This window comes from Macaca fascicularis, chromosome 13, assembly GCF_037993035.2.
Source record: "Macaca fascicularis isolate 582-1 chromosome 13, T2T-MFA8v1.1".
Classification (NCBI taxonomy): Eukaryota; Metazoa; Chordata; class Mammalia; order Primates; family Cercopithecidae; genus Macaca; species Macaca fascicularis.
Window position 1 is genome coordinate 35,642,282 of NC_088387.1, and position 27,473 is coordinate 35,669,754.

At 45.1% G+C, this 27,473-nt stretch overlaps 2 protein-coding genes across 16 annotated transcripts in view; one reads left to right on the forward strand and one right to left on the reverse strand.

Moving 5' to 3' along the window:
* Positions 1-27,473, reverse strand: part of LOC141408388 (uncharacterized) — a 64,692-nt gene that overhangs the window by 14,505 nt on the left and 22,714 nt on the right. The window lies entirely within an intron of this gene.
* The window catches only part of ST3GAL5 (ST3 beta-galactoside alpha-2,3-sialyltransferase 5), a 79,605-nt gene continuing 74,947 nt past the window's right edge, over positions 22,816-27,473 (forward strand). For 13 of the 15 annotated variants that reach the window (XM_065526861.2, XM_074011336.1, XM_074011338.1 and 10 more), the window contains exon 1: positions 22,816-23,328. In XM_065526861.2, coding sequence (XP_065382933.2) covers positions 23,276-23,328 — 53 coding nt within the window. In that variant the 5' untranslated portion in view covers positions 22,816-23,275. The remainder of the gene's footprint in view (positions 23,329-27,473) is intronic. The other 2 variants (XM_045368953.3, XM_074011337.1) reach the window with 2 other exon arrangements.

Sequence of the window (27,473 nt, forward strand, 5' to 3'; positions counted from 1 at the left end):
GAGTGGGGGCCAAAATTCAACATTCTTAAAGAAAAGAATTTTAAACCCAGAATTTCATATCCAGCCAAACTAAGTTTCATAAGTGAAGGAGAAATAAAATTCTTTACAGATAAGCAAATGCTGAGAGATTTTGTCACCACCAGGCCTGCCTTACAAGAGACACTGAAGGAAGCACTAAACATGGAAAGGAACAACCGGTACCAGCCATTGCAAAAACATGCCAAAATGTAAAGACCATCAAGGCTAGGAAGAAACTGCATCAACTAACGAGCAAAATAACCAGTTAATATCATAATGGCAGGATCAAGTTCACACATAACAATATTAACCTTAAATATAAATGGACTAAATGGTCCAATTAAAAGACACAGACTGGCAAACTGGATAAAGAGTCAAGACCCATCAGTTTACTGTATTCAGGAGACCCATCTCACATGCAGAGACATACATAGGCTCAAAATAAAGGGATGGAGGAAGATCTACCAAGCAAATGGAGAACAAAAAAAAGCAGGGGTTGCAATACTAGTCTCTGATAAAACAGACTTTAAACCATCAAAGATCAAAAGAGACAAAGAAGGACTTACATAATGGTAAAGGGATCAACTCAACAGGAAGAGCTAACTATCCTAAATATATACGCACCCAATACAGGAGCACCCAGATTCATAAAGCAAGTCCTTAGAGACTTACAAAGAGACTTAGACTCCCATACAATAATAATGGGAGACTTCAACACCCCACCGTCAACATTAGACAGATCAACGAGACAGAAAGTTAACAAGGATATCCAGGAATTGAACTCATCTCTGCAGCAAACAGACCTAATAGACATCTACAGAACTCTCCACCCCAAATCAGCAGAATATACATTCTTCTCAGCACCACATCACACTTATTCCAAAATTGACCACATAATTGGAAGTAAAGCACTCCTCAGCAAATGTGCAAGAACAGAAATTATAACAAACTGTCTCTCAGACCACAGTACAATCAAACTAGAACTCAGGACTAAGAAACTCAATCAAAACTGCTCAACTACATGGAAACTGAATAACCTGCTCCTGAATGACTACTGGGTACATAAGGAAATGAAGGCAGAAATAAAGATGTTCTTTGAAACCAATGTGAACAAAGATACAACATACCAGAATCTCTGGGACACATTTAAAGCAGTGTGTAGAGGGAAATTTATAGCACTAAATGCCCACAAGAGAAAGCTGGAAAGATCTAAAATTGACACTCTAACATCACAATTAAAAGAACTAGAGAAGCAAGAGCAAACACATGCAAAAGCTAGCAGAAGGCAAGAAATAACTAAGATCAGAGCAGAACTGAAGGAGATAGAGGCACAAAAAATCCCCCAAAAAATCAATGAATCCAGGAGTTGGTTTTTTGAAAAGATCAACAAAATTGATAGACCGCTAGCAAGACTAATAAAGAAGAAAAGAGAGATGAATCAAACAGACGCAATAAAAAATGATAAAGGGGATATCACCACCGACCCCACAGAAATACAAACTACCATCAGAGAATACTATAAACACCTCTACACAAATAAACTAGAAAATCTAGAAGAAATGGATAATTTCCTGGACACTTACACTCTCCCAAGACTAAACCAGGAAGAAGCTGAATCCCTGAATAGACCAATAACAGGCTCTGAAATTGAGGCAATAATTAATAGCCTACCAACCAAAAAAAGTCCAGGACCAGATAGATTCACAGCTGAATTCTACCAAAGGTACAAGGAGGAGCTGGTACCATTCCTTCTGAAACTATTCCAATCAATAGAAAAAGAGGGAATCCTCCTTAACTCATTTTATGAGGCCAACATCATCCTGATACCAAAGCCTGGCAGAGACACAACAAAAAAAGAGAATTTTAGACCAATATCCCTGATGAACATCGATGCAAAAATCCTCAATAAAATACTGGCAAACCGGATCCAGGAGCACATCAAAAAGCTTATCCACCATGATCAAGTGGGCTTCATCCCTGGGATGCAAGGCTGGTTCAACATTCGCAAATCAATAAACGTAATCCAGCATATAAACAGAACCAAAGACAAAAACCACATGATTATCTCAATAGATGCAGAAAAGGCTTTTGACAAAATTCAACAGCCCTTCATGCTAAAAACGCTCAATAAATTCGGTATTGATGGAACGTACTTCAAAATAATAAGAGCTATTTATGACAAACCCACAGCCAATATCATACTGAATGGGCAAAACTGGAAAAATTCCCTTTGAAAACTGGCACAAGACAGGGATGCCCTCTCTCACCACTCCTATTCAACATAGTGTTGGAAGTTCTGGCTAGGGCGATCAGGCAAGAGAAAGAAATCAAGGGTATTCAGTTAGGAAAAGAAGAAGTCAAATTGTCCCTGTTTGCAGACGACATGATTGTATATTTAGAAAACCCCATTGTCCCAGCCCAAAATCTCCTTAAGCTGATAAGAAACTTCAGCAAAGTCTCAGGATACAAAATTAATGTGCAAAAATCACAAGCATTCTTATACACCAGTAACAGACAAACACAGAGCCAAATCATGAATGAACTTCCATTCACAATTGCTTCAAAGAGAATAAAATACCTAGGAATCCAACTTACAAGTAATGTAAAGGACCTCTTCAAGGAGAACTACAAACCACTGCTCAGTGAAATAAAAGAGGACACAAACAAATGGAAGAACATACCATGCTCATGGATAGGAAGAATCAATATCGTGAAAATGGCCATACTGCCCAAGGTAATTTATAGATTCAATGCCATCCCCATCAAGCTACCAATGACTTTCTTCACAGAATTGGAAAAAACTGCTTTAAAGTTCATATGGAACCAAAAAAGAGCCCGCATTGCCAAGACAATCCTAAGTCAAAAGAACAAAGCTGGAGGCATCATGCTACCTGACTTCAAACTATACTACAAGGCTACAGTAACCAAAACAGCATGGTACTGGTACCAAAACAGAGATATAGACCAATGCAACAGAACAGAGTCCTCAGAAATAATACCACACATCTACAGCCATCTGATCTTTGACAAACCTGAGAAAATCAAGAAATGGGGAAAAGATTCCGTATTTAATAAATGGTGCTGGGAAAATTGGCTAGCCATAAGTAGAAAGCTGAAATTGGATCCTTCCCTTACTTCTTACATGAAAATTAATTCAAGATGGATTAGAGACTTAAATGTTAGACCTAATACCATAAAAACCCTAGAAGAAAACCTAGGTAATACCATTCAGGACATAGGCATAGGCAAGGACTTCATGTCTAAAACACCAAAAGCAATGGCAACAAAAGCCAAAATTGACAAATGGGATCTAATTAAACTAAAGAGCTTCTGCACAGCAAAAGAAACTACCATCAGAGTGAACAGGCAACCTACAGAATGGGAGAAAATTTTTGCAATCTACTCATCTGACAAAGGGCTAATATCCAGAACCTACAAAGAACTCAAACAAATTTACAAGAAAAAAACAAACAACCCCATCAAAAAGTGGGCAAAGGATATGAACAGACATTTCTCAAAAGAAGACATTCATACAGCCAACAGACACATGAAAAAATGCTCATCATCACTGGCCATCAGAGAAATGCAAATCAAAACCACAATGAGATACCATCTCACACCAGTTAGAATGGCAATCATTAAAAAGTCAGGAAACAACAGATGCTGGAGAGGATGTGGAGAAATAGGAACACTTTTACACTGTTGGTGGGATTGTAAACTAGTTCAACCATTGTGGAAAACGGTATGGCGATTCCTCAAGGATCTAGAACTAGAAGTACCATATGACCCAGCCATCCCATTACTGGGTATATACCCAAAGGATTATAAATCATGCTGCTATAAAGACACATGCACACGTATGTTTATTGCAGCACTATTCACAATAGCAAAGACTTGGAATCAACCCAAATGTCCATCAGTGACAGACTGGATTAAGAAAATGTGGCACATATACACCATGGAATACTATGCAGCCATAAAAAAGGATGAGTTTGTGTCCTTTGTAGGAACATGGATGCAGCTGGAAACCATCATTCTCAGCAAACTATCGCAAGAACAGAAAACCAAACACCGCATGTTCTCACTCATAGGTGGGAACTGAACAATGAGATCACTTGGACTCAGGAAAGGGAACATCACATACCGGGGCCTATCATGGGGAGGAGGGGGAGGGATTGCATTGGGAGTTATACCTGATGTAAATGACAAGTTGATGGGTGCTGACGAGTTGATGGGTGCAGCACACCAACATGGCACAAGTATACATAAGTAACAAACTTGCACATTATGCACATGTACCCTAGAACTTAAAGTATAATAATAATAAAAAAAAATACTGAGCTACCTCAAAGACCATCTTGGTACTCAGGAAAGTCGCAAGACCCTGAGTAGACTAATCTTATTCCCTAGGATTTGCAAGGTGCAGTGACCAGATGGGAGTGGAGTTGAATCTCCCCTAGGGAATATTAAGCATCAGAAATTTGTTACAATTTTTTAATACTTTATAGTTTTCAGAATGCTTTACCTTGTATATATTTTGGTTAGGTGTTGATTTTGCATGAAACCAAACCTCTACTGTATTTATATTTCATGACGAGGCTGATATCTAATAAATTAAGAGTGGAAGAATTCCAAAAAAAGAAAAAAAGAAAAAAAAAAGAAATCAGCCTGAATTTCTAAGCTGTTCAAAGACTACATTAAAACAACCTCTTGGCCAGACGCGGTGGCTCACGCCTATAATCCTGGCACTTTGGGAGGCCGAGACAGGTGGATCATGAGGTCAAGAGATCGAGACCATCCTGGCTAACACGGTGAAACCCCGTCTCTACTAAAAATACAAAAAAATTAACTGGGCGTGGTGGCGGGTTCCTGTAGTCCCAGCTACTCAGGAGGCTGAGGCAGGAGAATCACTTGAACCCAGGAGGCGGAGGTTGCAGTGAGCCGAGATTGTGCCACTTCACTCCAGCCTGGCAACAGAGTGAGACTCTGTCTCAAACAAACAAGCAAACACACCAACCTCCATGAGGAGGGGGTGGCCACAGCTGTTATCGAAAGTAACCATGCTGGCTGGGTGTAGTGGCTTATGCCTGTAATCCCAACACTTTGGGAGGCTGAAGCAGGTGAATCACTTGAGGCCAGGAGTTTGAGACCAACCTGGGCAACATGGAGAAACCCCATTTCTCCAAAAAAAAAAAAGAAAAAAAAAATTAGCGGGATGTGGTGGCATGTGCCTATGGTCCCTGCTACTGAGAAGGCTGAGGTGGGAAGATCGCTTGAGCTCAGGAGGCAGAGGTTGCAGTGAGCTGAGATGGCACCATTGCTCTCTAGCCTGGGCTACAGAACAAGACCCTGTCTCAAAAAACAACAACAAAAGTAACTGTTTAATTTGCTGAACTAACCTATAGATTTCATAATTGGTGCTAACTTTGGGAAATGCTTCTTTATGTTACTAATGGAAGTGGACTAAGTAAAGTTGAAATAGATACACTGAAGATTATTTAAACAAAAAGTTTGACCAAATCTCTTGGAAATTTGTCTTAAGCTCCACTGATTACAATTGAGCAGGGTGATTCATTAAGAATGTAAAGTATGGAAAGGTCAGCCTTTGAAAACCTAATCTGAGTTCTGAATTTTTACTGCTGTAGACTTAGTCTTACCTCAGGAAAGATAAACAGAATTCTTTGTAACTCAAGGGCCAAGTTGCCTGGGCTTTCACTCTCCTGTAGATGTACCTTCAAGCCCAACTGTAATAGAAAGTGGCATGATGAAGCTTTTGTGTTTGGGGAATTTGAATGGGAAAAACGGGTCTGACTCTGGCTGGTCCCCAGGGAACTAGGGCAGAGGAAAATGGCTGCTGGCCCTACATAGAGGTGTTGCAGTCTCACCAACGCACCTTAATGTAGCAGTTTCTCTTTGTCTTAACTAGTACCCCAGGTTATTTGTCCTATATCCAAGAAAATTAAGGAACGCGGACACAAAGGTGGGTTTGGAGGGAAAGTTTATTAAGTGAAAGAAATAAAACTCTCTGCAGCAGAGAGAGGAGTCCGAGTGGATTGCCAGGTTACAGCTGAGAAACCCCTCTCATCTCTGTAGCAGTTTGAGTAACTTCTCTTATCAGTAAAACTGTCTGTGCAACGCCCCTTATCTCATACAGCTGTGGGTATGTTTTTAGGTAAGCACAAAGTACAGCTTCTCTTGTTTGTATACTGTGAGTTTGTTTTAGGTAAGCCCCCCTCCTACCTGTGCAAGTTCTCACCATGTATCTGACTGAAAAGCGGAGAAAACTTTTTCCTGGGAGCTTGCTAATTAGACAAAGAACAAAGAACTCCTGTGCAGGACCCTGTTTGTTTATCTGTCCAGGTTCAGCCTGAGTTTTGTTTTGTTTTATTTTCCCTAGGTTGTTTTATTTTTGTCTGTTCCAGCAACTTTTTAGGCAGGCTGCTTCTGCACTCTGAATTTTTCCCAACCGATTTTTCCCACTTTCCTTCTCTCTTAGGGGCATCCTGAACTACTCTGTTCGTCTTGGCAAAATCTCAGAGAAAAGGCTGCAGGTGTCTGGTTAGGCTAAAACTAGGGACTGTGGCCTAAAAAGCTTATGTAAGAGGCTGGACTAGCTTAATCTGTAAGCGGGAAAGTGGGATCATCAGAATTGGAAGCTACACTGGGAGCTGAATTGTAGGACAGCAGCAGCAGCAGCAGGTTTCTGGAAGGTCTCCAGGGACTAAGACTGCAGACATTGAATTTCCTGGCAATCTTGGTTGTTCTCTGTATAAATGAATCATTGTTTATCATTCTGCAGACACTTCCGGTGTTAGAATTTTACACTCACATCCTTTGCTATGTGATTTTTGCAGTGCTCTCCATTAGTGTGAGTGCAGTATACCTCCACCATTGATGTTAGCTTGGCCATGTGATTTGCTTTGCTCAATGGAGTGTGAAAAAGAGTGACTCAAGAAGCCTGAAAAAGCATCATGTGTTTCTGCTCAACTTCCTGGGTTCTTGCCATTTGCCATGAAGAGAACATGCTCTGTGTGGTGGCTCATGCCTCTAATCTCAGCACTTTGGGAGGCTGAGATGGAAAGATTCCTTGAGGCCAGGAGTTCAAGACCAGCCTGGTCAACATGGCAAGATGCCATCTCTACAAAAAAATAAAAATTAGCTGGGCATGTTGTTATACACCTGTAGTCCCAACTACTCAGGAGGTTGAGGTATGAGGATTTCTTGAGTTCAAGGAGGTTAAGGCTGCAGTGAGCCATGACTGCACCACTGCACCCCAGCCTGGGTGACTGAGTGAGACCCTGTCTCAAACAAACAAACAAACAAACAAACTAACAAGCAAAACGGAAAACATGACCTAGTAGTGCTGGTCCAAGGAAAACATGGAGACAGATAGACATGAGCCAGCATGGCACCTAAATCCAAGCCCAGCAGCCCTGCAGCCTGATTCAGAGCCTCCCAGTCAACCCGCAGCCCTGAGAGCAAGGAAAACAAAAGCTCATTGTTAGCGGCCGGGCGCGGTGGCTCAAGCCTGTAATCCCAGCACTTTGGGAGGCCGAGACCGGCGGATCACGAGGTCAGGAGATCGAGACCATCCTGGCTAACCCAGTGAAACCCCGTCTCTACTAAAAAATACAAAAAAAAAAAACTAGCCAGGCGAGGCGGCGGGCACCTGTAGTCCCAGCTACTCGGGAGGCTGAGGCAGGAGAATGGCGTGTACCCGGGAGGCGGAGCTTGCAGTGAGCTGAGATCCGGCCACTGCACTCCAGCCTGGGCGACAGACCGAGACTCCGTCTCAAAAAAAAAAAAAAAAAAAAAAAAAAAAAAGCTCATTGTTGTATGCTCATGGTTTGTTATGCAGAATTATTATAGCATTTGCTGACTGATACAGCTACCAAATACCTGGTCTTTTCTTTCATAATAATGCAAACCCCAATTTTTAACTGGCTGTTTGGAATAAGACTAGATGTGACCATACTAGTGCGTTCTGGTCAATTAGATGTTAGTAGAAGTGGTTGGGCATGGTGGCTCACGCCTGTAATCCTAACACTTTGGGAAGCTTAGGTGGGCAGATCATTTGAGGTCAGGAGTTTGAAACCAGCCTGGCCAACATGGTGAAACACCGTCTCTACTAAAAATACAAAAAAAATATTAGCCAGGTGTAGTGGCGGGTGCCTATAATCCCAGATACTCGGGAGGTTGAGGCAGGAGAATTGCTTGACCCCAGGAAGCGAAGGTTGCAGTGAGCTGAGATCACGCCACTGCACTCCAGCCTAGGTGACAGAGTGAGACTCTGTCTAAAAAAAAAAAAAAAAAAAAAAAAGTAAAAATGCTTGTGGCAACTTCTGAGACCTTTCCTTAAAAGCCAATGGCATGCAATATTCATCTCTTTCTTCATTCTGCTGTCTGGAACAAAGATATAATAACTGGAGCTCTAGCTGACATTTTCTATCATGAGAACGTTGCTTGTGCCACAGGGAAGATGGAGCTGTGAGCTACCTGGACTATTCTATGAGAGAGAAATAAACTGTTCTTTAAGCCTCTTTATCTCTACCATTTCCCTGCCAAACTTACTCCTGACCCAGTTCTCAAGCCAGCTTTTATTAAGTCTGAAGAATAATTGTGATATTACTTATGAGCAGACTACTGACTATTGAGTAGCAATGATCAACTGTTATCTATACAAAGCAAAATGGGTACAGCACCACACAGTTTAAAGTCAATCTCTCAGGAGGGAGAATAGAGAATGATGGATAACAGTATTGGTTCTATTAGGAGTAATAAAAATGTTCTAATATGAAATAGTGGTGATGGTTGCACAACTCTGTGAATACACTAAAAAAAAAAAAAAACAGAACTGCATACTTTAAAAGGGTGAATTTTGGCCCAGTGTGGTGGCTCATGTCTATAATCCCAGCACTTTGGAAGGCCGAGGCAGGAAGATTGCTCGAGCTCAGGGGTTCGTGATCAGCTTGGGCAACGTAATGAGATCCCGTCTCTACAACAAAATTTTAAAATTAGCTGGGTGTGGTGGTGTGCACCTATAGTCCCAGCTATTTGGGAGACAAAGGTGGGAGGATCACTTGAACCTAGGAGGTCAAGGCTGGAGTGAGCAGTGATCATGCCACTGCACTCCAGCCTGGGTAACAGAGTGAGACCCTGTTTCAAAAAAAAAAGTGGGTATGGTGAATTTTATGGTACTTGAATTATATTGCAATAAAGCTGTTACAAAAGAAAATCAATCTCTTGTTCATTGTTTATGCCTTTGTTTTGTTTTTGTTTGTTTGTTTGTTTTGAGATGGAGTCTTACTCTGTCACCCAGGCTGGAGTACAGTGGCATGATCTCGGCTCACTGCAACCTCCACCTTCCAGGTTCAAGCAATTCTCCTGAGTAGTCAGCCTCCCGAGTAGTTGGGATTACAGGTGCCTGTCACCACGCTTGGATAATTTTTGTATTTTTAGTAGAGATGGGGGTTTTGTACTTTTAGTAGAGATGGGGTTTCACCATGTTGGCCACGCTGGTCTCGAACTCCTGACCTGAGGTGATCCATCCGCTTTGGCCTCCCAAACTGCTGGGATTACAGGCGTAAGCCACCGCACCTGGCCTGTTTATGCCTTTGTGAGGGAGGTATTATTTCTCCTACTTTACAGTACATAAAACTAAGGCTCAGAGAGCTGACGTGACCCTCCCAGTTTATACGCCTCATAAATGTCAAAGACAAGACTGGAGCTCAGGTCTCCTGACACCAGCACTGTGATGCTTCCTTTCCAACCCCTGAGCGTGTTTGGCCCTCCTAGGGCCATGAGGCGTCTGGATTCAAGGACTGTTAAACAACTTTGAGGGATGGGTCAAGCTTATTTTCAGCTCTTCCTTTTAGCACCTTCTCTTCTGGCTCCCCCATCCTCTGCTCACCTGCTTTTTATGCCAACAGTCCTGGTTGCTCAGGGTCCCTGCATGCTCTATTTGACAAGCAGTCTTGCCAAGAAATAGAAAAAGATATTTGACTGATCTAAACCAACATAACACAATTGCAAATAGGTTTTCCTATGTTACCACGTACCCCAACTCTCACATGTCCCTATCGCCAGTAGCTGGAGGTGTAGGGCATCAACCACTTGGACCCTACCATCTGGGGGACTTTCAATTGACAGCAACACACATTTATGGGAGGATTCTTTGAACCAGCCACTTTGATGGATGCTTTTAGATGCATTGCTACTGAAACTTCCCCACAATCCATGGAATAGGAGTATTGCTGAACCCATTTTACAGATAAGGAAACTGAAGCTTAGGAAAGGTTAGGTAACCTATCCAAGTTTTTGCAGATAGTAAGTGATCAAGCCAGCGTTCCAACCCAGGTATCCTAATTTGAAATTCATCATTCTTTTCCTTATTTTGTATGTGCATTTGTCAGTGTTCCCCATGAGGTCTAACACATTTCTGGAGCAAGGGAGGAGATATCAAGGGGGTGACAAAAACAAATAAATGAAAGCCAGCCTTTACCAGCTTGCCCAGAGGCCTTTGTTTCTTAAGGAAGATTTATGAATCAGCCCTCGACCCAAGTACACACATATGTGGCAGCAAGACTCACTCTAAGGTTTTCGGTTTCAGCAGAAGACAGCCAACTGCCTGGCATTGGCATGGTTTGTGCATAAAATGGGCAGGAAAATAATGGGAGGAAGGGAAGCAGGACAGGTTTTGCTTTATCTTCTTAGAGGCAACAAGGGCTGCTGAGGGGATGGAAGCCAAACCTCCTGAGAGGGGAGTCGCTTGAGAGAGCTTGAAGGTGATTAAGTTTCAAGGGAACTCACAAACTACAGAAGGAAAGGGAACGTTGGTAAAGTCATGGGCTGGCAAGATGTAGAAACTCTTCCCAAATTAATGCCATATGATGTTATTTACAAGACATTACCTCCTTCCAAAATGGATTGTAGGTAGGTGAACACTGGACCTTTTGCTGGCATTGTGGTCACTGCTTGGCCTGGGACACTACTCTACTGGCCCCAGTGCCACCAACGCTTTGCCATCAACCCCAGCAGGAACTCCAAATACTTTGTTCAGTCTAGATTTATTTATTTATTTATTTATTTATTTATTTAGAGATGGAGTTTCACTCTTGTTGCCCAGGCTGGAGTGCAATGGCGTGATCTCGGCTCACTGCAACCTCCACCTCCTGGGTTCAGCCTCAGCCTCCTGACTGGCTGGGATTACAGGCATGCATCACTGCACCCAGGTAATTTTTTTGGTATTTTTAGTAGAGACGGGGTTTCACCATGCTGGCCAGGCTGGTATCGAATTCCTGACCTCAAGTGATCCACCCGCCTCAGCCTCCCAAAGTGCTGGAATTATAGGTGTGAGCCACCACACCCGGCCCAGTCTAGATTTAAAAGTCCCAGGTGGCCGGGCACGGTGGCTCACGCCTGTAATCCCAGCACTTTGGGAGGCCGAGGCAGGCGGATCATGAGTTCAGGGGATCGAGACCATCCTGGCTAACACAGTGAAATCCCATCTCTACTAAAAACACAAAAAATTAGCCGGGCGTGGTAGCGGGCGCCTGTAGACCCAGCTACTCAGGAGGCTGAGGCAGGAGAATGGCGTGAACCCAGAAGGCAGAGCTTGCAGTGAGCCAGATCGTGCCACTGCACTCCAGCCTGGGTGACACAGCGAGACCCCATCTCAAAATAAATAAATAAAAATAAATAAAAATAAAAATAAAGTCCCAGGTGAAGATCTGATTAGCTGTACTTGGTTCGTATATCTGTGTTCCTGCTACCAGAGGTCCAGGGCAGTTTTTCACTTTCTCAGCATCCAAGATGAGACCCTCACACAAGGGCAGATTCTCCACAATCAGGAAGGAGTCTCAGGTGTCAACAATAATAACAAAAAAAAGTCTGCTGTAATTGAGATAATGATACCTACTTCTTAGGGTTGCTGGGAGCATTGGATAAGATCATTCATTTATTCTGCCACCATTTGTTGAGTTATTTCCAATACCCTAAGCACTGTGCTAGGTGTTGGGTAGTGCCTTTAAGTCCTGGCACATAATAAGCACTCGATAAATAACAACTATCTTAAAAGATGCCAGAAATGGAAGTGAAAAGGAAGTAAATGATACCTAGGAGGTATTTATTTATTTACTTACTTGAGATGGAGTTTCACTCTTGTTGCCCAGGCTGGAGTGCAGTGGTGCCATCTTGGCTCGCCGCAATCTCCACCTCTCGGGTTTAAGCAATTCTCCCACCTCAGCCTCCCGAGTAGCTGGGATTGTAGGCATGTGCCACCACACCCAGCTAATTTTTTGTATTTTTAGTAGAGATGGGGTTTCACCATGTTAGCTAGGATGGTCTCGATCTCCCAACCTCAGGTGATCCACCTGCCTTGGCCTCCTAAAGTGCTTGCTGGGATTACAGATGTGAGCCACCGTGCCCAGCAGGAGGATTTTTTAGTTGAATATTCAACTGAGCTCTGATGTCTGAGCTTCCTGGAAGCCAATGGGAATAGTAATTCTAATGACAATAACATCAAAGAGCTGATTTATTGGGTATTTTTGATGTGCCAGGCACTGTGCTAAACATTGTGCATGTATTAACTCACTCTCAGTCCTCATGATAACTCAATTAAACAGATATGGTGATGATGATGATTTTACAGTCCAGCACATCTAACTAAGATCACCCAGTTAGTAAATGGTAGCACAAGGATTTGAACCCATATCTGTCTGGCCCCAGAGCCCAAACTATTAACCACTGCTCTGCAATTCTCTCTAACACCAAACATCTGTGATGAACTACGGAGGGCTGCCAGCTTCCATTGCCATAAGTCAAGCCTTTGCAAAGCTCCCAAGGTCTGTTTGTAAAGACTACAAAGGCACACGATTTATCCTTTGCCATCTTTTCCATTTTTGTTTACTAGGCTGGTTTGCATTTTATGCAATGGATTTAAAATTTCCTTTTCTTTTTCTTGCTTAGGAATAGTGGCAGAAGCAAGCGAGAAGGAAGTGAGAAGGCGCTGAGGATGGATGTGAAGCAAAACCTTTTACCCAGTCATGGTAGATTTGCCATGGCAGAGAGCCTGGCAGGAGATGGGCCTTTAATCATCCGTTTTCCATTAATTCTTGGAACCAGTGCTTCCTTGGCACAATGGTGAAGAAAACAAGGTAGGTTTTATGCTCAAAAATGTAGGGGCTGGAAGGGACCTTAGATCTTCTAGTCCAGTTGTTTCCAAGCATTTTTAAAGCAGTGGAACCCACTCCTTAAAGGAAATCTTCACAAAAGCTCACATTCTAAAATAGACCAAACAGGAGCTACTATGGCTGAAGTAAGACTGGGAGCCCAGAGCAGCTTGAGAATCGTTGAGTCCAGCCCCCATGATACAGGTGAGGAAATAGAGGCCTAAAAATGAGAGTGACTTGTCCACGGTCTCATGGCCTTTTAGTGGCAGAGTCAGCTCCCAGGCCCAGCACCTGTACCCAAGGCAGTGCCCTCTCTGCTAGAGCATGGCTCTTGGCTCCTTCCAACTCAGCGCCTCCCCACTCAGGACTCCTCCTCCAGCCTCATGCAGGTAAAACAGAAGGAGCCATTTCACTAAAAACCCTAGAAGACATTGGAACACAAGCAGTTCATCCCCTTAGAGTCCTCTAACAGAGTGATGCTGAGTGGGGAGAGCTGTTCCTTTCCTTGTTGACACAGTTGGCTGTGCAGCAGGAATGCCATGTCAGATGTGCTTCAAGAGGACATGAAGAATTATTGGTGATGCCTGGGGGAGGTGCAGTGGCCTGAGGACATATGCTAGGATGGAAATAGCAATGGTGTCTGTGTGTCAAGGTTCCATCAGGAAGCAAACAGCATCTCAAACTGGGTGTCTGAGGAGCATGTAGTGAAGGACCGCTTACAGGAATGTGGGCAGGGTTAAGGGGTGGTGAAGCATGACAGAGCTAGCAACAGCAGGAAGCCTTTACCTCTCCTGGATCTGAGAGGCAAGGGCAGGTGTGTTTAGAATATCGGCCACTTGATAAGAGTTGCAGCCTTTCTTATGGGAATACCAATTTGTTATGGGAATACCAATTCACTGCAGGGACAGAGCAGGATAGAAATACTCTGACCTCATTCTCCTCTGGTCCCTGCCTCCAGTGCCTTTCATTGGCTGAACCTGACCAGAAGCTAGGGTAAAGTAGCCTGGATAATGCAATTCATAAAGGTCAGCGTTTCAGGACACCAAGCATGGCAGAGGAGGGTGGAGAGGAGGGTCTGGAGGGATACTATGGCTTAAATATGTTCTCCAAAGTTCATATGTTGGAAACTTAATCCCCAGTGAAACAGTGTTAAGAGGTGGGACTTTTGAAAGGTGAATAGGTCATAAGGGCTTCACCCACATGAATGGATTAATGCTATGATTGTGGGAGTGGGTTCATTATTATGGAGTTGGGAGTGAGCTCCTAATGGAAAAATGAGTTTGGCCCCCTTTGGCTCTTGCTGTCTCTTGCATGTGCTCTCTTACCCTTCCACTTTCCACTGTGGGATGACACAGCAAGAAGGCCTTCACCAGATACCGACTCCCTGATCTTGGACTTTCCAGCCTCCAGAACTATGAGAAATAAGTTTCTGTTCATTATAAATTATCCAGTCTGTGGTATTATGTTATAACAGCACAAAATTGACTAAAACAAGGGGCACACAGAATATAACCAATGCAGTATTATCCAGTAGAAGCAGCAGTGTCCAATAGGCCTCAGAAAGACCTGGCTACACTTGTTCATGAGCACATATGAGTCACTCCCAGAAATTCTCATGGGGCACAGGAACTTTGTAGAGCTGTTGTAGGGAAGAACTTGAGAAATAAGGTCATAACTATGGCCTCATTTATACCTACTGAGGCCTGGGGAAACTTAGTACACTTTATTACTAAAGCCTAGCTCCCCTGAGATTGGCAGTGGTGTTATAATGTCTGGGTTAAAGGGGTAAGTGAGGTCCCCAAAGGTTTTCTTTGTCCCTGGAGACATTTTCATCCCCAGAATTCTTGCTACCATGGCAGCTGCAGGGAAGTGTGGCTTTCTCCTTGCCTTTGATATCTACAGTATTGCAATGCAATTCTGACACTAGCTATCCATAGTGGACCAGACTCCACAAGTTAAGGACACAGTCCTCAACAAAACTGCCCTCGCTTCAGATGTCAGTCACAAGTTTGGGGTCCCCTGGTCCCTTGCAGTTTTAATCAACTGGCCATAAATTCAGGGGTTCCTAGCATCCCCTCATATTTGATAATTTGCTAGAATGACTCGCATAACTCAGGAAAGCACTATACTTAACGATTTCAGTTGTATTATAAAGTGTAAAAATCAGAACCAGTCAAATGAAGAGACTCACAGGGCAAAGTCTGGGAAGGTCCCAAACATGGAGCTTCTGTGTCCTCCCCACATGAAACCAGGGCACATCACCCTCCCAGCATATCGATGTATTCACCAGTCAGGAGGTTTTCCTGAGCCTCAGTGTCTAGAGTTTTATTTGTTTGTTTTTTGTTTTGACAAAGTATTCTTCTGTTGCCAAGGCTGGAATGCAGTGGCGTGATCTCAGCTCACTGCAACCTCCGCCTCCTGGGTTCAAGCAATTCTCCTGTCTCAGCCTCCCAAGTAGCTGGGATTACAGGCATGCACCACCATGCCTGGCTAATTTTTGTATTTTCAGTAGAGACAGAGTTTCACCATGTTGGCCAGGCTGGTCTCGAACTCCTGACCTCAGGTGATCCACCCACCTCGGCCTCCCAAAGTGCTGGGATCACAGGCATGAACCACTGTGCCCAGCCAGTACCTAGAGTTTTTTATTGGGGTTTCATTACATAGGTATCATTGAGTGACTCTTTGGTCACATGATCAAACTCACTCTCCAGCTTCCTACCCATCTAGGCTCAAATTCCAACCCTCTAATCACATAGTTGGTCTTTCCAGCCTGGTCAGCCTCCATGGGCCTGCCGTGAGTCACCTTGTTAGCATAAACTCAGGAGTGATCCCAGGGGCTCACCGTGAATAACAAATATTATTCTACCACTCAGAAAATTCCAAGGGTTTAGAAACTCTGTCCATGAATCCAAAAACAAAGACCAGACAAACTCTTTATGACACAATATCTGTAGCACGGCTGTCACAAGGCAGAAACACTTCACCAGGATCTGACTAAAGGCTGGCACTGAGAAGGCAGGGTTTTCCTTGGTCCCAGCCTGCTATGTTCTTAGCGACTGACTGGAGTGTTGTGTAGAGGCTTCTGTGGCTACATCCAGGACCAACTGGAAGGAGTAATATGGTTAACTAGTCATGACAGCCCTTGCAAAGAAGAGGATAAGAAAGTGAAAGCAGGAGCATGCATGTTGGGTACTTGCTAATCCTGGGCTAAGGGATTTTTTTCTTTTTCTTTTTTTTTTTAAAGAGAACAACCACAGAGTAATAAAAACGATAACGCTGTTTGCAAACAAAAGTTTTTCCTCATAAAACGACAAAAAAAACCTGGGACTCCAATTCACTAGGTCAAAAGGAAAAAATTAAGCTGAAAGCTGAGTCATTCAAGAAACTGCCTTTCCTTTTGTTCCTAAGCAGATAGTTACAGAAAAAAAAAGAGCATGGTGGTGTATGCCCAGCTATTTGGGAGGCTAAGGTGTGAGGATCACTTGAGCCTGCTGCAGTCCACTCTGGGCGATAGAGCAAGACCCTGTCTCAAAAAAAAAAAAAAAAAAAAAAAATCACATTTACCCCAAATGATTGTCTTAATGAATATGGGCCTCTTCCAGGGGCTATCATGTCAACCCACCCATGTAGAGAGCTGATGTTCAGCTGATACGTACTGGTTGTCAGACCAATTGTTAAACGATTGAAACACTTTCAGCTGGTTGGTAAATCATTGCTACTCCTCTCTCCCAGAGTGCTATAATTCTGGCTTTCCTGGCCCCTCCCCTGGGACCACGATGGCTACATATAGTCATTTGCAGAGTGCAGTGCAAAATGAAAATGCAGAGCTCTTGTTCAAAACATGGTGGCATATGCCTATAGTCTCAGCTATTCCGAAGGCTGAGGCAGGAGGATTGCCTGAGCCCAAGAGTTCAAGGCTGTAGTGCACCATGATCACACAGAGCCACTGCACTTCAGCCTGGGCAACATTGTGAGACTCCATTTAAAAATATATATATTAATGCCCGTAAATATATACTTATTTTTAATGAGCCCTGCCCACATCCCTCTCCAGACCTCTTCACAATCTAATTGAAGGCTAGCTTTGTGGCCAACGTCTTTCTGTTTAATAGTAGTTGGCAGAACACTCCAGCTATTCACCTCCATTACCCCTGCAAATGCAGGAGGAGCATGTAATGTGACCAAGAAATCAATGTTTTCAGACACTGACCTTTGGGGGTTGTTACTGCAGCATAACTCAGTGCATCCTGACTAACAGTCACCAACGCCCTTGAAGTTCCTAAATATTTGATTATCATTTTGCCCACATGGTTTTGCCTTTGCATCACAAACTGGACAACCCAGAGTGGTTTTTTGGCAGGAACAATGGTTTGACTGTTACTGGAAACTCTTTCTCAGGATTACACAAGGCAAAATAGGATTCCCAAACCCTTTTTTTGTTTTTGTTTTTGTTTTTTGTTTTGAGACAGAGTCTGCTTTGTCCCCCAGGCTGGAGTGCAGTGGCACAATGTCCGCTCACTGCAACCTCCGCCTCCCAGGTTCAAGAGATTCTCCTGCCTCAGCCTCCTGAGTGGTTGGGACTACAGGTGCCTGCCACCACACCCGGCTAATTTTTTGTATTTTTAGTAGACAGGGTTTCACCATGTTAGCCAGGATGGTCTCGATCTCCTGACCTCGTGATCTGCCTCGGCCTCCCAAAGTACTGGGATTACAGGCATGAGCCACCATGCCTGGCCTCCAAACCCTATTTTTTTTTTCTTTTTTGTTTTTTTTTTGAGATGGAGTCTCGCTCTGTCGCCCAGGCTGGCTGGAGTGCAGTGGCGCGATCTCAGCTCACTGCAAGCTCCGCCTCCTGGGTTCACGCCATTCTCCTGCCTCAGCCTCTCTAGTAGCTGGGACTAGAGGCGCCCACCACCACGCCCGGCTAATTTTTTGTACCAAACCCTATTTTTAACCAGTGTCCTTTGCCAATACAATGAAGCAGATGCTTTCTACCAATGTTCAGATAAAATAGTAAAATATGTATTTATAAACGTTTTAATAAGTCACAAGATTAAAAGACATGTTTTCATTGGATGCTTTTCTTTTTATTTTCTTTTTATTTATTTATTTTGAGACAGAGTCTTGCTCTTATTGCCCAGGCTGGAGTACGGTGGCACAATCTCGGCTCACTGCAACCTCGGCCTTCCAGGTTCAAGCAATTCTCTTGCCTCAATCTCCCGAGTAGCTGGGATTACAGGCACGCACCACCATGCACAGCTAATGTTTGTATTTTTAGTAGAGACAGGGTTTCACCGTGTTGGCCAGGTTGGTCTCAAACTCCTGACCTCGTGATCCACCCCCCTCGGCCTCCCAAAGTGCTGTGATTACAGACGTGAGCTACTGAGCCCGGCCATTATTTTATTTTTATTATTTGAGACAGAGTCTCACTCTGTCACCCAGGTTGGAGTACAGTGGCATGATCGTGGCCCACTGCAGCCTCTACCTCTGGCTCAAGCAATCCTCCCACCTCAGCCTCCAGAATAGCTGGGACTACAGGCATGTACCATCATGCCCAGCTAATTTTGTTTATTTTTTATAGAGATGGGGTCTCACTGTGTTACCCAGGCTGGTCTCAAACCCCTAGGCTCTGGCGATCCTCATACCTGGGACTGCCAAGGTGCTAAGATTACAAGCGTGAGCCATTGCCTGGCCTTGGATTCTTTTCTTCAGTGAGTGCCGGCTCCTCTCACTTCTGATTTGATGTGGCTGCCCGAGGAGGAGGAAGGGGAAGAAAGCAGTAGTTTTAGCATTTCTTGGTTTGTGCAGCTGATCTCCTTCCTAGAGGGAAATTGGGTGAGCAGAGAAAAGAGCAAAAGACTAAGGAGAGCTGGCATCCAAGGAGAGCTCCCAGCCCCTCTCCTCTCCTCCCTCTCCTACTCTATCCCATAGAGGAAGGGAATGGAGTTGGGGTCTGAATTGTGTGCTGATAAGGAGTGGGGAATGTAGGATTAAAAAAATAATGTAGTGAGGAGTTCCAGGCAAGGGAGGGTGGGGCAAGGGATTGTTAGGGCAGTGAAACTACTCTGTATGATACTACAGTGGTGGATCCATGTCATCATACATGTGTCAGAACGTACAGAATATGCAATGCTAACAGTGAATGCTAATGTAAACCATGGACTTCAATTAACATTAATATAACAATATTGGCTCATCAGTTGTAACTAATGTACTATAAGATGTTAATAACAGGGACAACTTGGTGGTGGTGAGGGAGTATATGGGAACTCTGTATTTTCTGCTCAATTTTTCTACAAACCTAACACTGACCCCAAAACCAAAGTCTATTAGTTTAAAAATAATAAAATAGACATATATTGGATGTCTCGTTATAGATTTCAGTTTTATTATAACAGAAACAACATTCTTGCTTCTCACTGCCTGTTATGACTCTTTTTCCACCAGGCCTCTCCTAAGCAACAGGATGGAAAGAAAGGTAATATTGGCTGTAAGCTGAGAAGAAAGACCAAAAGAGGCCACTTGGCCTGCTGTGACTTTCGACTCAAGGCCATTGTGTACAGCTGCCCAGGTGGTGCACTGCACAAGGACACCACAGCAAAGAGGATACATTCTCCTTATAGTCATTAGAGATTTGTGTATTTATTATGCAAATTCCAATAAGCACTTTTTTCTAATTTGCTCAAAGGCTAGTGGTGACCCTGTCTAGGCCCTAAGCCTTCTCAAGGGTGGGAGACCTCCATGGGGCTCAGCCTCGCTTACCTAGAGGCAGTTTTGAGTCTTAGGGTAAAACCCCTGCACATTTTCCACTCTCCGGAACCTTGAGGTGTGGCAGGTTATGACAAGACCTGTGCATGGGAAGCCCAGAAAGGTACATAAATGGAAAACTGTGAAACCTTGTCACCCAGGTGCAGAAAAGAAGAGATTGGCAAGAACTTGGGCTGGCTCAGACACAAGTTCAGGCATCAGAACCCACACATGGTTCTGGTTTCTAGAAGAACCGGCATGGTTTCTAGAAGGGGAGATTAATGTCATGTATGAGAGTGTCAGCAGGTTCAGGATGCTGGTGCCTTGTGGTAGAAATGGCTGACGGCCTGCAGCTCTTCTCCTCCATCCAAACTGCCAAGACTACTGAACTTTGGGCATGCCCATATGAGACACAAGGGTGAGCTGCATCTGCCCTTCCGCCCCCGTCTTTACACTGTGGACTCACCGCTTTGAGAACAAGCCCACATAAGACCAAGCATGCACTGAACCTACACCAGCCTGTCTTCCCATCTGGACATGGCTCTGGGTGTGGCCTTGCATGGGGGAAGCCTGGGGAGTTGGCTGTGGCGGGACGTGCAGGTGGACAACTCTCTATGTAAACCTCCATGAGTCCGCTACCATAGCTTACAGAGATGTTTTATGTTGAAGGATTTTGTGGGGAGATAACAACAGTAACATTTTGGAAACAGGAAAGCAAACAAATGAGGAATATTTGACTGAAAGCCAAGTCTCAAGCTTGACTTGGAGAAGGCCAGAACCACTGTTTGACACCACAGCCTCCTCAAAAGACAGACCTGGGGCCGGGCGCAGTGGCTCACGCCTGTAATCCCAGGACTTTGGGAGGCCCAGGCGGGTGGATCACCACAGGTCAGGAGTTCGAGACCAGCCTGGCCAACATGGTGAAACCCCATCTGTACTAAAAATACAAAAAATTAGCCAGGCGTGATAGTGGGTGCCTGTAATCCCAGCTACTTGGGAGGCTGAGGCAGGAGAGTCACTTGAGCTGGGAAGGCGGAGGTTGTAGTGAGCCGAGATCATTGCAACCAGCCCGGGTAATAAGAGCAAAACTCTGTCCCCCACGCCCCCACAAAAGAAAAGAAAAGAAAAGAAAAGACAGACTTGGAAGTCCCAGGAACATGGGGACCTGGCAGGCAGTTCATGGCTTGTTAAAATGGAGGAGACTAGGAGGAGAGTTACATGAGAGGTAGTTCCAGTTAATGCATGTAAATTACTTAGTAAGCCATATTTACACTTGGTGAGCAATCTGTGAGGGTCTTTCTAGGTCTTTCTAAAGCTCCTTAATGCCCTCCTCAACTCCATTCTGCTGGTCACCTGCCCTTCTCTCCCCTCAGTGGGTATCTGGAGCTTTACTCTCTGGAAAGGGTGACAGAGGCAGGTCTCTGGACTGGAGGTCCGAGATCGGTGAAGTGTGGGGTGTGGAATGGAAAACAGGGATGGAGGACAGATGTCACTGATTGCTAAACTCAGGGGCTCCCAGACCTTCTCACTGCACAGGGGCCACAACATGCTGGCAGCCTTACCCCACCTTCCAGGCAGGGCCCTGGAGGACTCCTCTCTGGGGATTCTGAACAGCCCAAGAGGAAAAACCTAAAGACACTGCAGCTTGGGTTCCGTGGGAAGCAGCAAGTCCAGACCCTCTACGGTCTGACCTGGTACCATCCACACATGCTTAATTGATGAGGAAGTGTCACCCATGGTGGGCCTTGGGGAATTTTAAGAGGACTTACAGAATTTGGGGTGGAAGGAATTATACAAGAAATGTGCAGAGGCTGGGCGCAGTGACTGACGCCTGGAATCCCAGCACTTTGGGAGGCCGAGGCGGGTGGATCGTCTGAGGTCAGGAGTTGAAGACCAGGTCGGCCAACATGGTGAAACCCCATCTCTACTAAAAATACAAAAATTAGCTGGGCGGTAGTGGCGTGCGCCTGTAATCCCAGCTACTCGGGAGGCTGAGGCAGGAGAATCCCTTGAGCCTGGGAGGCAGAGGTTGGAGTGAGCCGAGATCATGCCACTGCACTCCAGCCTGAGTGACAGAGTGAGACTCCCTCTCAAAAAGAAAGAGAAGGAAGGAAAGAAGGGAGGGAGGGAGGGAGGGAGGGAAAGAGAGAGAGAAGAAGGAAGGAAGGAAGGAAGGAAGGAAGGAAGGAAGGAAGGAAGGAAGGAAGGAAGGAAGGAGCAGAGACAGGATTGTGTGATGCCATTCAGAGACATGGTGAGTAGGGCACTGGGCCAGCCACCAGGCAGGGGAGAAGGAAAAATAGGAGATGAGGTTGAAGAGGCTGACTGGGACCAACAGGTGCCTGATAAAGGATCCTGGGGGTGAGTAGGTACAAGTTGAATTCCCCTTTCCAAGGCCACATATCCCGACATGAGGCTGCATCAGCCAGTGGAGACAGTGCATCTAGCCCTGGAGACCAGATGGAGGAAGGCCTCTAAGGCTGGGTTTAGGACATAGAAGTTAGTTCAGTAGATAATGGGGAGCCTGCTGAGAGTTTAGAAACAGGGGAGGAACATGGGGGATTGAGTTAGACTTAAGGAAGAATTAATTTCTGAGCTAGACACTGTAAGAGGTAACGCTGGGCTACACCAAAGTTAACTGGGAAACTCTTTCTGATGAACTCGTGTCTGTACAATAGGAGGAGATGGGAGACTAGAAAACAAGAATTGCTCTGAAAGGAATTGAGCTCTTTGGATGAGAAACAAGAACTCCGAAGGAATGCAGGAGGAAGGATTGAGCAAGAGAGAAGGAAAGCGGCTGCCAACCTATCCAAGTGGAGAAAAAGACCTTAAACACAACAGGGGACTTCACGCATCTCTAAAGGCTTTGGCAGGCTTCTTTGCCTACATCAGCCTCACACTGGAATGCAAGGAAAGAATTATTTCCTTTTCCCACTGCTGTGGTATTTCAGCTGAAATCAGCCTCATCAAAGCAGCAACTGTGTACCAAGGGGTTGATAAATAGAGGAAATTTGTGAAGTTGGGCTTCTTGGCAAGTGTTTTGTCCTTGAAAATTCTGTTCCTCTCAGCCTTCTGCACAAGGACTTCCCTTACATAGCAACAAGGTCCATCGCCTTAGGAAGACAGAGGGCGACGCCAGCAAAGTGCCCAGCGAAGGAAGCAGCACCACTGAATCAGAAGTTGCTCCTCCTCCCCAGCCTGCCTGTAAACTTGAAATTTTTTCTTTTTTGCTTCTTCATTTTTCTTTTGGAGACAGGGGCTTGCTCTGTCACCCAGGTTGGAGTACAATGGTGTGATCACAGCTTACTGCAGCTTCAACCTTCTGGGCTCAAGTGATCCTTATGCCTCAACCTCCTGAGCAGCTGGGACTACAGGCATGTGCCAACATGTCCAGGTAATTTATTGGGTTTTTTTGTCTGTTTGCTTGTTTGTTTGTAGAGACAGTGTCTTCCTATGTTGCTCAGGTTGGTCTCAAACTCCTGAACTCGAGCAATCTTTCCATCTCAGTCTCACAGAGTGCTGGGATCACAGATGTGAGCTGCTGCCCCCGGTCTAAACTCGGAATTAATTCCGTACTCTTATATCTGAATAAAGGCATTGAAAGTTTTGGTTACAAGCACAAATAACTGTTTAGAAAGGCAGCAAAAACTTCATTACTAGCCACTCACATCATGGTTTATTTAACAGGACCCTAAGGATATAGGAGATTCCAGGATAAATAATACATATTAATCACACTTTAGAGTACAGTGAAGACTTTCACAGGCATTATCTTGATCCTTAAAGCAATGCAGAGGGTCTTATGATTATCACCCTCTTACAGCTAAGGGAATCAGGACTCAGAGAGGTTCAGTGACTTGCCCAAGAATATGCTGGTAGCTGTTGGCAGAGCTGGGACTTGAATCCCAGGCTCCTGACCTCCAGTCCAATGTCCTTTCCTAGGTGTGGATGGTGGTGTGGGAGCTGTGAAGGTCTAAGGTTATGTGTGGTGGGGAAGGGTGTCCAGAGGACCTGAGAGGAAAAACTGGGGATCTGCTTTGGGCCAACCCCACCTGCTGGGTTGAAGTCACAGTCCGGCGCCCCAAATCTCACCTGTTGTCAAGGCCTCTTCCCTCAGCTCTGGGTGAGACGGAAAAAGAGGAAAAGAAAACAGGAGGCAGTAAACTCCAGGCCATCAGTCCACCCCCAAACCCAACCTTCCATCCCGGTTCCTGGCTCCACTGGAGGGGCTTGTCCTGGAGAGCCAGCCCCACAGTCACTACGAGCTCAAGGTTTCCCTATCAGAGGCAAGACTGCAGGGTAAGGGCTGGTGCCCCCTGGGGAACTCTGTCCCCCCGACATGTGACCACGCTAGCTCAGAGTCCCAGGAGCTGCCTGCATGTGTGTGAGCCCAGTCAGTGGGTAAACATGGAGGCTGCTCTTGGGGTAGGAGCTGGACATGCTCCACGAAGGACTCTGCCTTCCGAGCTCGGGCCCTGGACAGATGTTCACAGGAACCATAACTCTACATTCCAACATTAGAGCCCAGCTGGGCTGCCACTTGAGGTCAAAGCCACCCTTGTTCAAGGGCTGTAGGGTCGGGGAGAAAACGCCAGGGGGAGGAACAATTTATAAGTTGTGGGAACTTTGGCCCCAACCCCAGGAGTGGAGACCAACAAGACTTTCTTTATCTCCAGGAGGAAGGCTAAAGTGCTCTCTGAAGCTGGACTCCTTTGGGAATTCAGAGACCTCTGAGCTTTCCCTGCTCACCCCTACACACAGTGCACACGCACTTAACAGTTTGTACACCATAATCGGAGATGCACAGATCCAGTGCTGCCCATCTAAGGGCCTCAGCTGGAAAACCCAGGACCTAGAATGAGACTGGGTGACCACTCCTCACCCCTTTCCCTCAGGCGTCTCTGGGAAGAACAAGAGACTGAGGAAGGCCACCCCCTGTCCCATCCCCAACTCAGATCATGTCTCTAGCACACAATGTTAAAATAAATCATTGTTAAAAAATTACTGGGGTAAGGCTGGGTGCAGTGGCTCATGCCTGTAATCCTAGCACTTTGGGAGGCCGAGGTGGATGGATCACCTGAGGTTGGGAGTTCGAGACCAGCCCGGCCAACATGGTGAAACCCTGTCTCCACTAAAAATACAAAAATTAGCCAGGTGTGGTGGCAACTGCCTGTAATCCCAGCTACTCAGGAGGCTGAGGTAAGAGAATCGCTTGAACCAGGGAGGCAAAGATTGCAGTGAGCCGAGATCGCACCACTGCACTCTGGCCTGGGCGACAGAACAAGACTGTCATCTCAAAACACACACACATACACACACACGCACACACACATGCACACAAAATTAGCTGGGCATGGTGGCACACACCTGTGGTCCCAGCTAATTGGGAGGCTGAGGAACGAGAATCACTTGAACCTGGAAGGCGGAAGTTGCAGTGAGCTGAGATCACGCCACTGCATTCCAGCCTGGGGGACAGAGCAAGACATTGTCTAAAAACAAAAACAAAAACAAAAACAGGATGAGCATTCATCTGTCACCCATTAGAACATCTTTTGTGCTTTAATGTTCTTAATGGCCTAATGAATGCTGCTTGCTCAACATCGCCCTGTGAAGGGCCTACTTGAGTCAGGCTTGGTGGGGGATGCTGATGATACAAAGAGGAATTCAGTGTGATCATAGAAGCAGTCACTATTTAATCAGGGAAACACATACACTACTTGTCACCATTCAAGCCAGTGCTAAGCAGAGTTATGGGAGGACAGAGAGGCAATTACTATTTCTGGAAAGAGAGGGAAAGCTGGGCTGCAGGTTTTGAGAGGAAGAGATGTAGGGGACTTTGCACCTTTGCCAGACAGGACTCCTGATCAAAGGACAGTGGTGAAACACAGGTGTGTTGAAGAAGAGGCAAGGCTCTCACAGGGCTGATGCATGACATCCGGGAGTCCTGGGGAAGGGGAGGAAAGAGGTGAGCTGGCCATGATCCCATTTACATCTGGGGCCCAGCAGAACATGGATGAGGATGGGGAAGAAAGTGCAAGAGTGAGAGATTCATAAGAGGACATTACAATATGAACACTTGGGCATTGTTAACAGAACTGACCAGTTTCTCCCTTGAGAAGTAGTATGTATGGTGAGAAACACATCGAACCAGGGATACCGTTCCTAGCTCTGGCACTCACAGGCTAGGGGATGTTGGATAAGGAATTCCCTCTTGAGTCTCAGCTGGCACCCATATAGGTGTGAAAAATGTGTGCCTACCACTGGTGGGGTTTGATATTGCATCCCCCTAGCATGAGACAGATGGCCTCATGAAAAGGGTAGGTGAGGAGGACTTAATGAAGGGACTATTTATAAAGGGGTGGGCATGGTTAAGGGAGCCAAGAAGAGATGGGGAAACTCGGGGGACTTGCAACAGCTGGAAGCACTGTCACTCCTGTACCTGAAAGGGCAAAGGGTTGAAACTCTCTCTACAGCCATGAGAGAGGGGTTGCCTGATGAGACCCATGGCGTTTGTTAGAGAACACAGTCACTGCCAACTGGGGCAGGGTAGGGTGGAGATCAGGGTGATAAATATCCCAACCTCTGACTACTGTCCAGTGCCTCTTGGCTGAATACACCCCGAAGCCAGAAGACAAGAGAACCAGTTGAGGTTAGTCTGTAGAGGCCAGCTTCTGAGACAGAGCAGGACAGGAAATGGATCAGAAGGAGGAGACTACGGAAACTATCTCACACGGGTGGTAGGCTGACACATTTATTGTAATAGTTGTATGTTAATTTTAATGTGTAATAAAAAGAATATACCTTGCATATCAAAGCTATGAGTTCACAGTTGTTATTGCTTAGGATAAGGCTAAAGCAGATATTTAAATGACAAAAAGACAATTTAAAGAAAAATGTAATAGTATGGGTGGTATGAGGATATGACAAAAATCACAAAGAGGATGTTTGTAAAGACGAAATTTGGGAAATTCTGGGTAGGATGATATATAAGACTTCTTCCAGCTTTGACATTCTGGGTTTCTGAGTGTCTACATGCAGTTGTACCGAGTACAAGGAAAATACCAGGATCCGTGATAATGTACTTTCAGACCATGTCAGTACAATGTTATGATCACGAGTAATATGGTGAGATGATCACAGAACTCCTAGTTGTTCCACTACTCTTTTTAGATTTTTTTTTTTTTTTTTTTTTTTTTTTTTGTCTGAAAGGTTAAAAAAGGCACAAGGCTGGGAGGCCAAGGTGGGCGGATGACCTGAGGTCAGTGAGACTAGCCTGACCAACATGGAGAAACCCTGTCTCTACTAAAAATACAAAATTAGTCAGGCATGGTGGCACATGCCTGTAATCCCAGCTACTCGGGAGGCTGAGGCAGGAGAATTGCTTGAACCCAGGAGGTGGAGGTTGCAGTGAGCCGAGATAGCACCATTGCACTTCAGCCAGGGCAACAAGAGTGAAACTCCGTCTCAAAAACAAACAAAAAAACAAAACAAAAAAAACCCACAAGGCTACCAAAAGATTTGAGCGAGAACATTCATAGC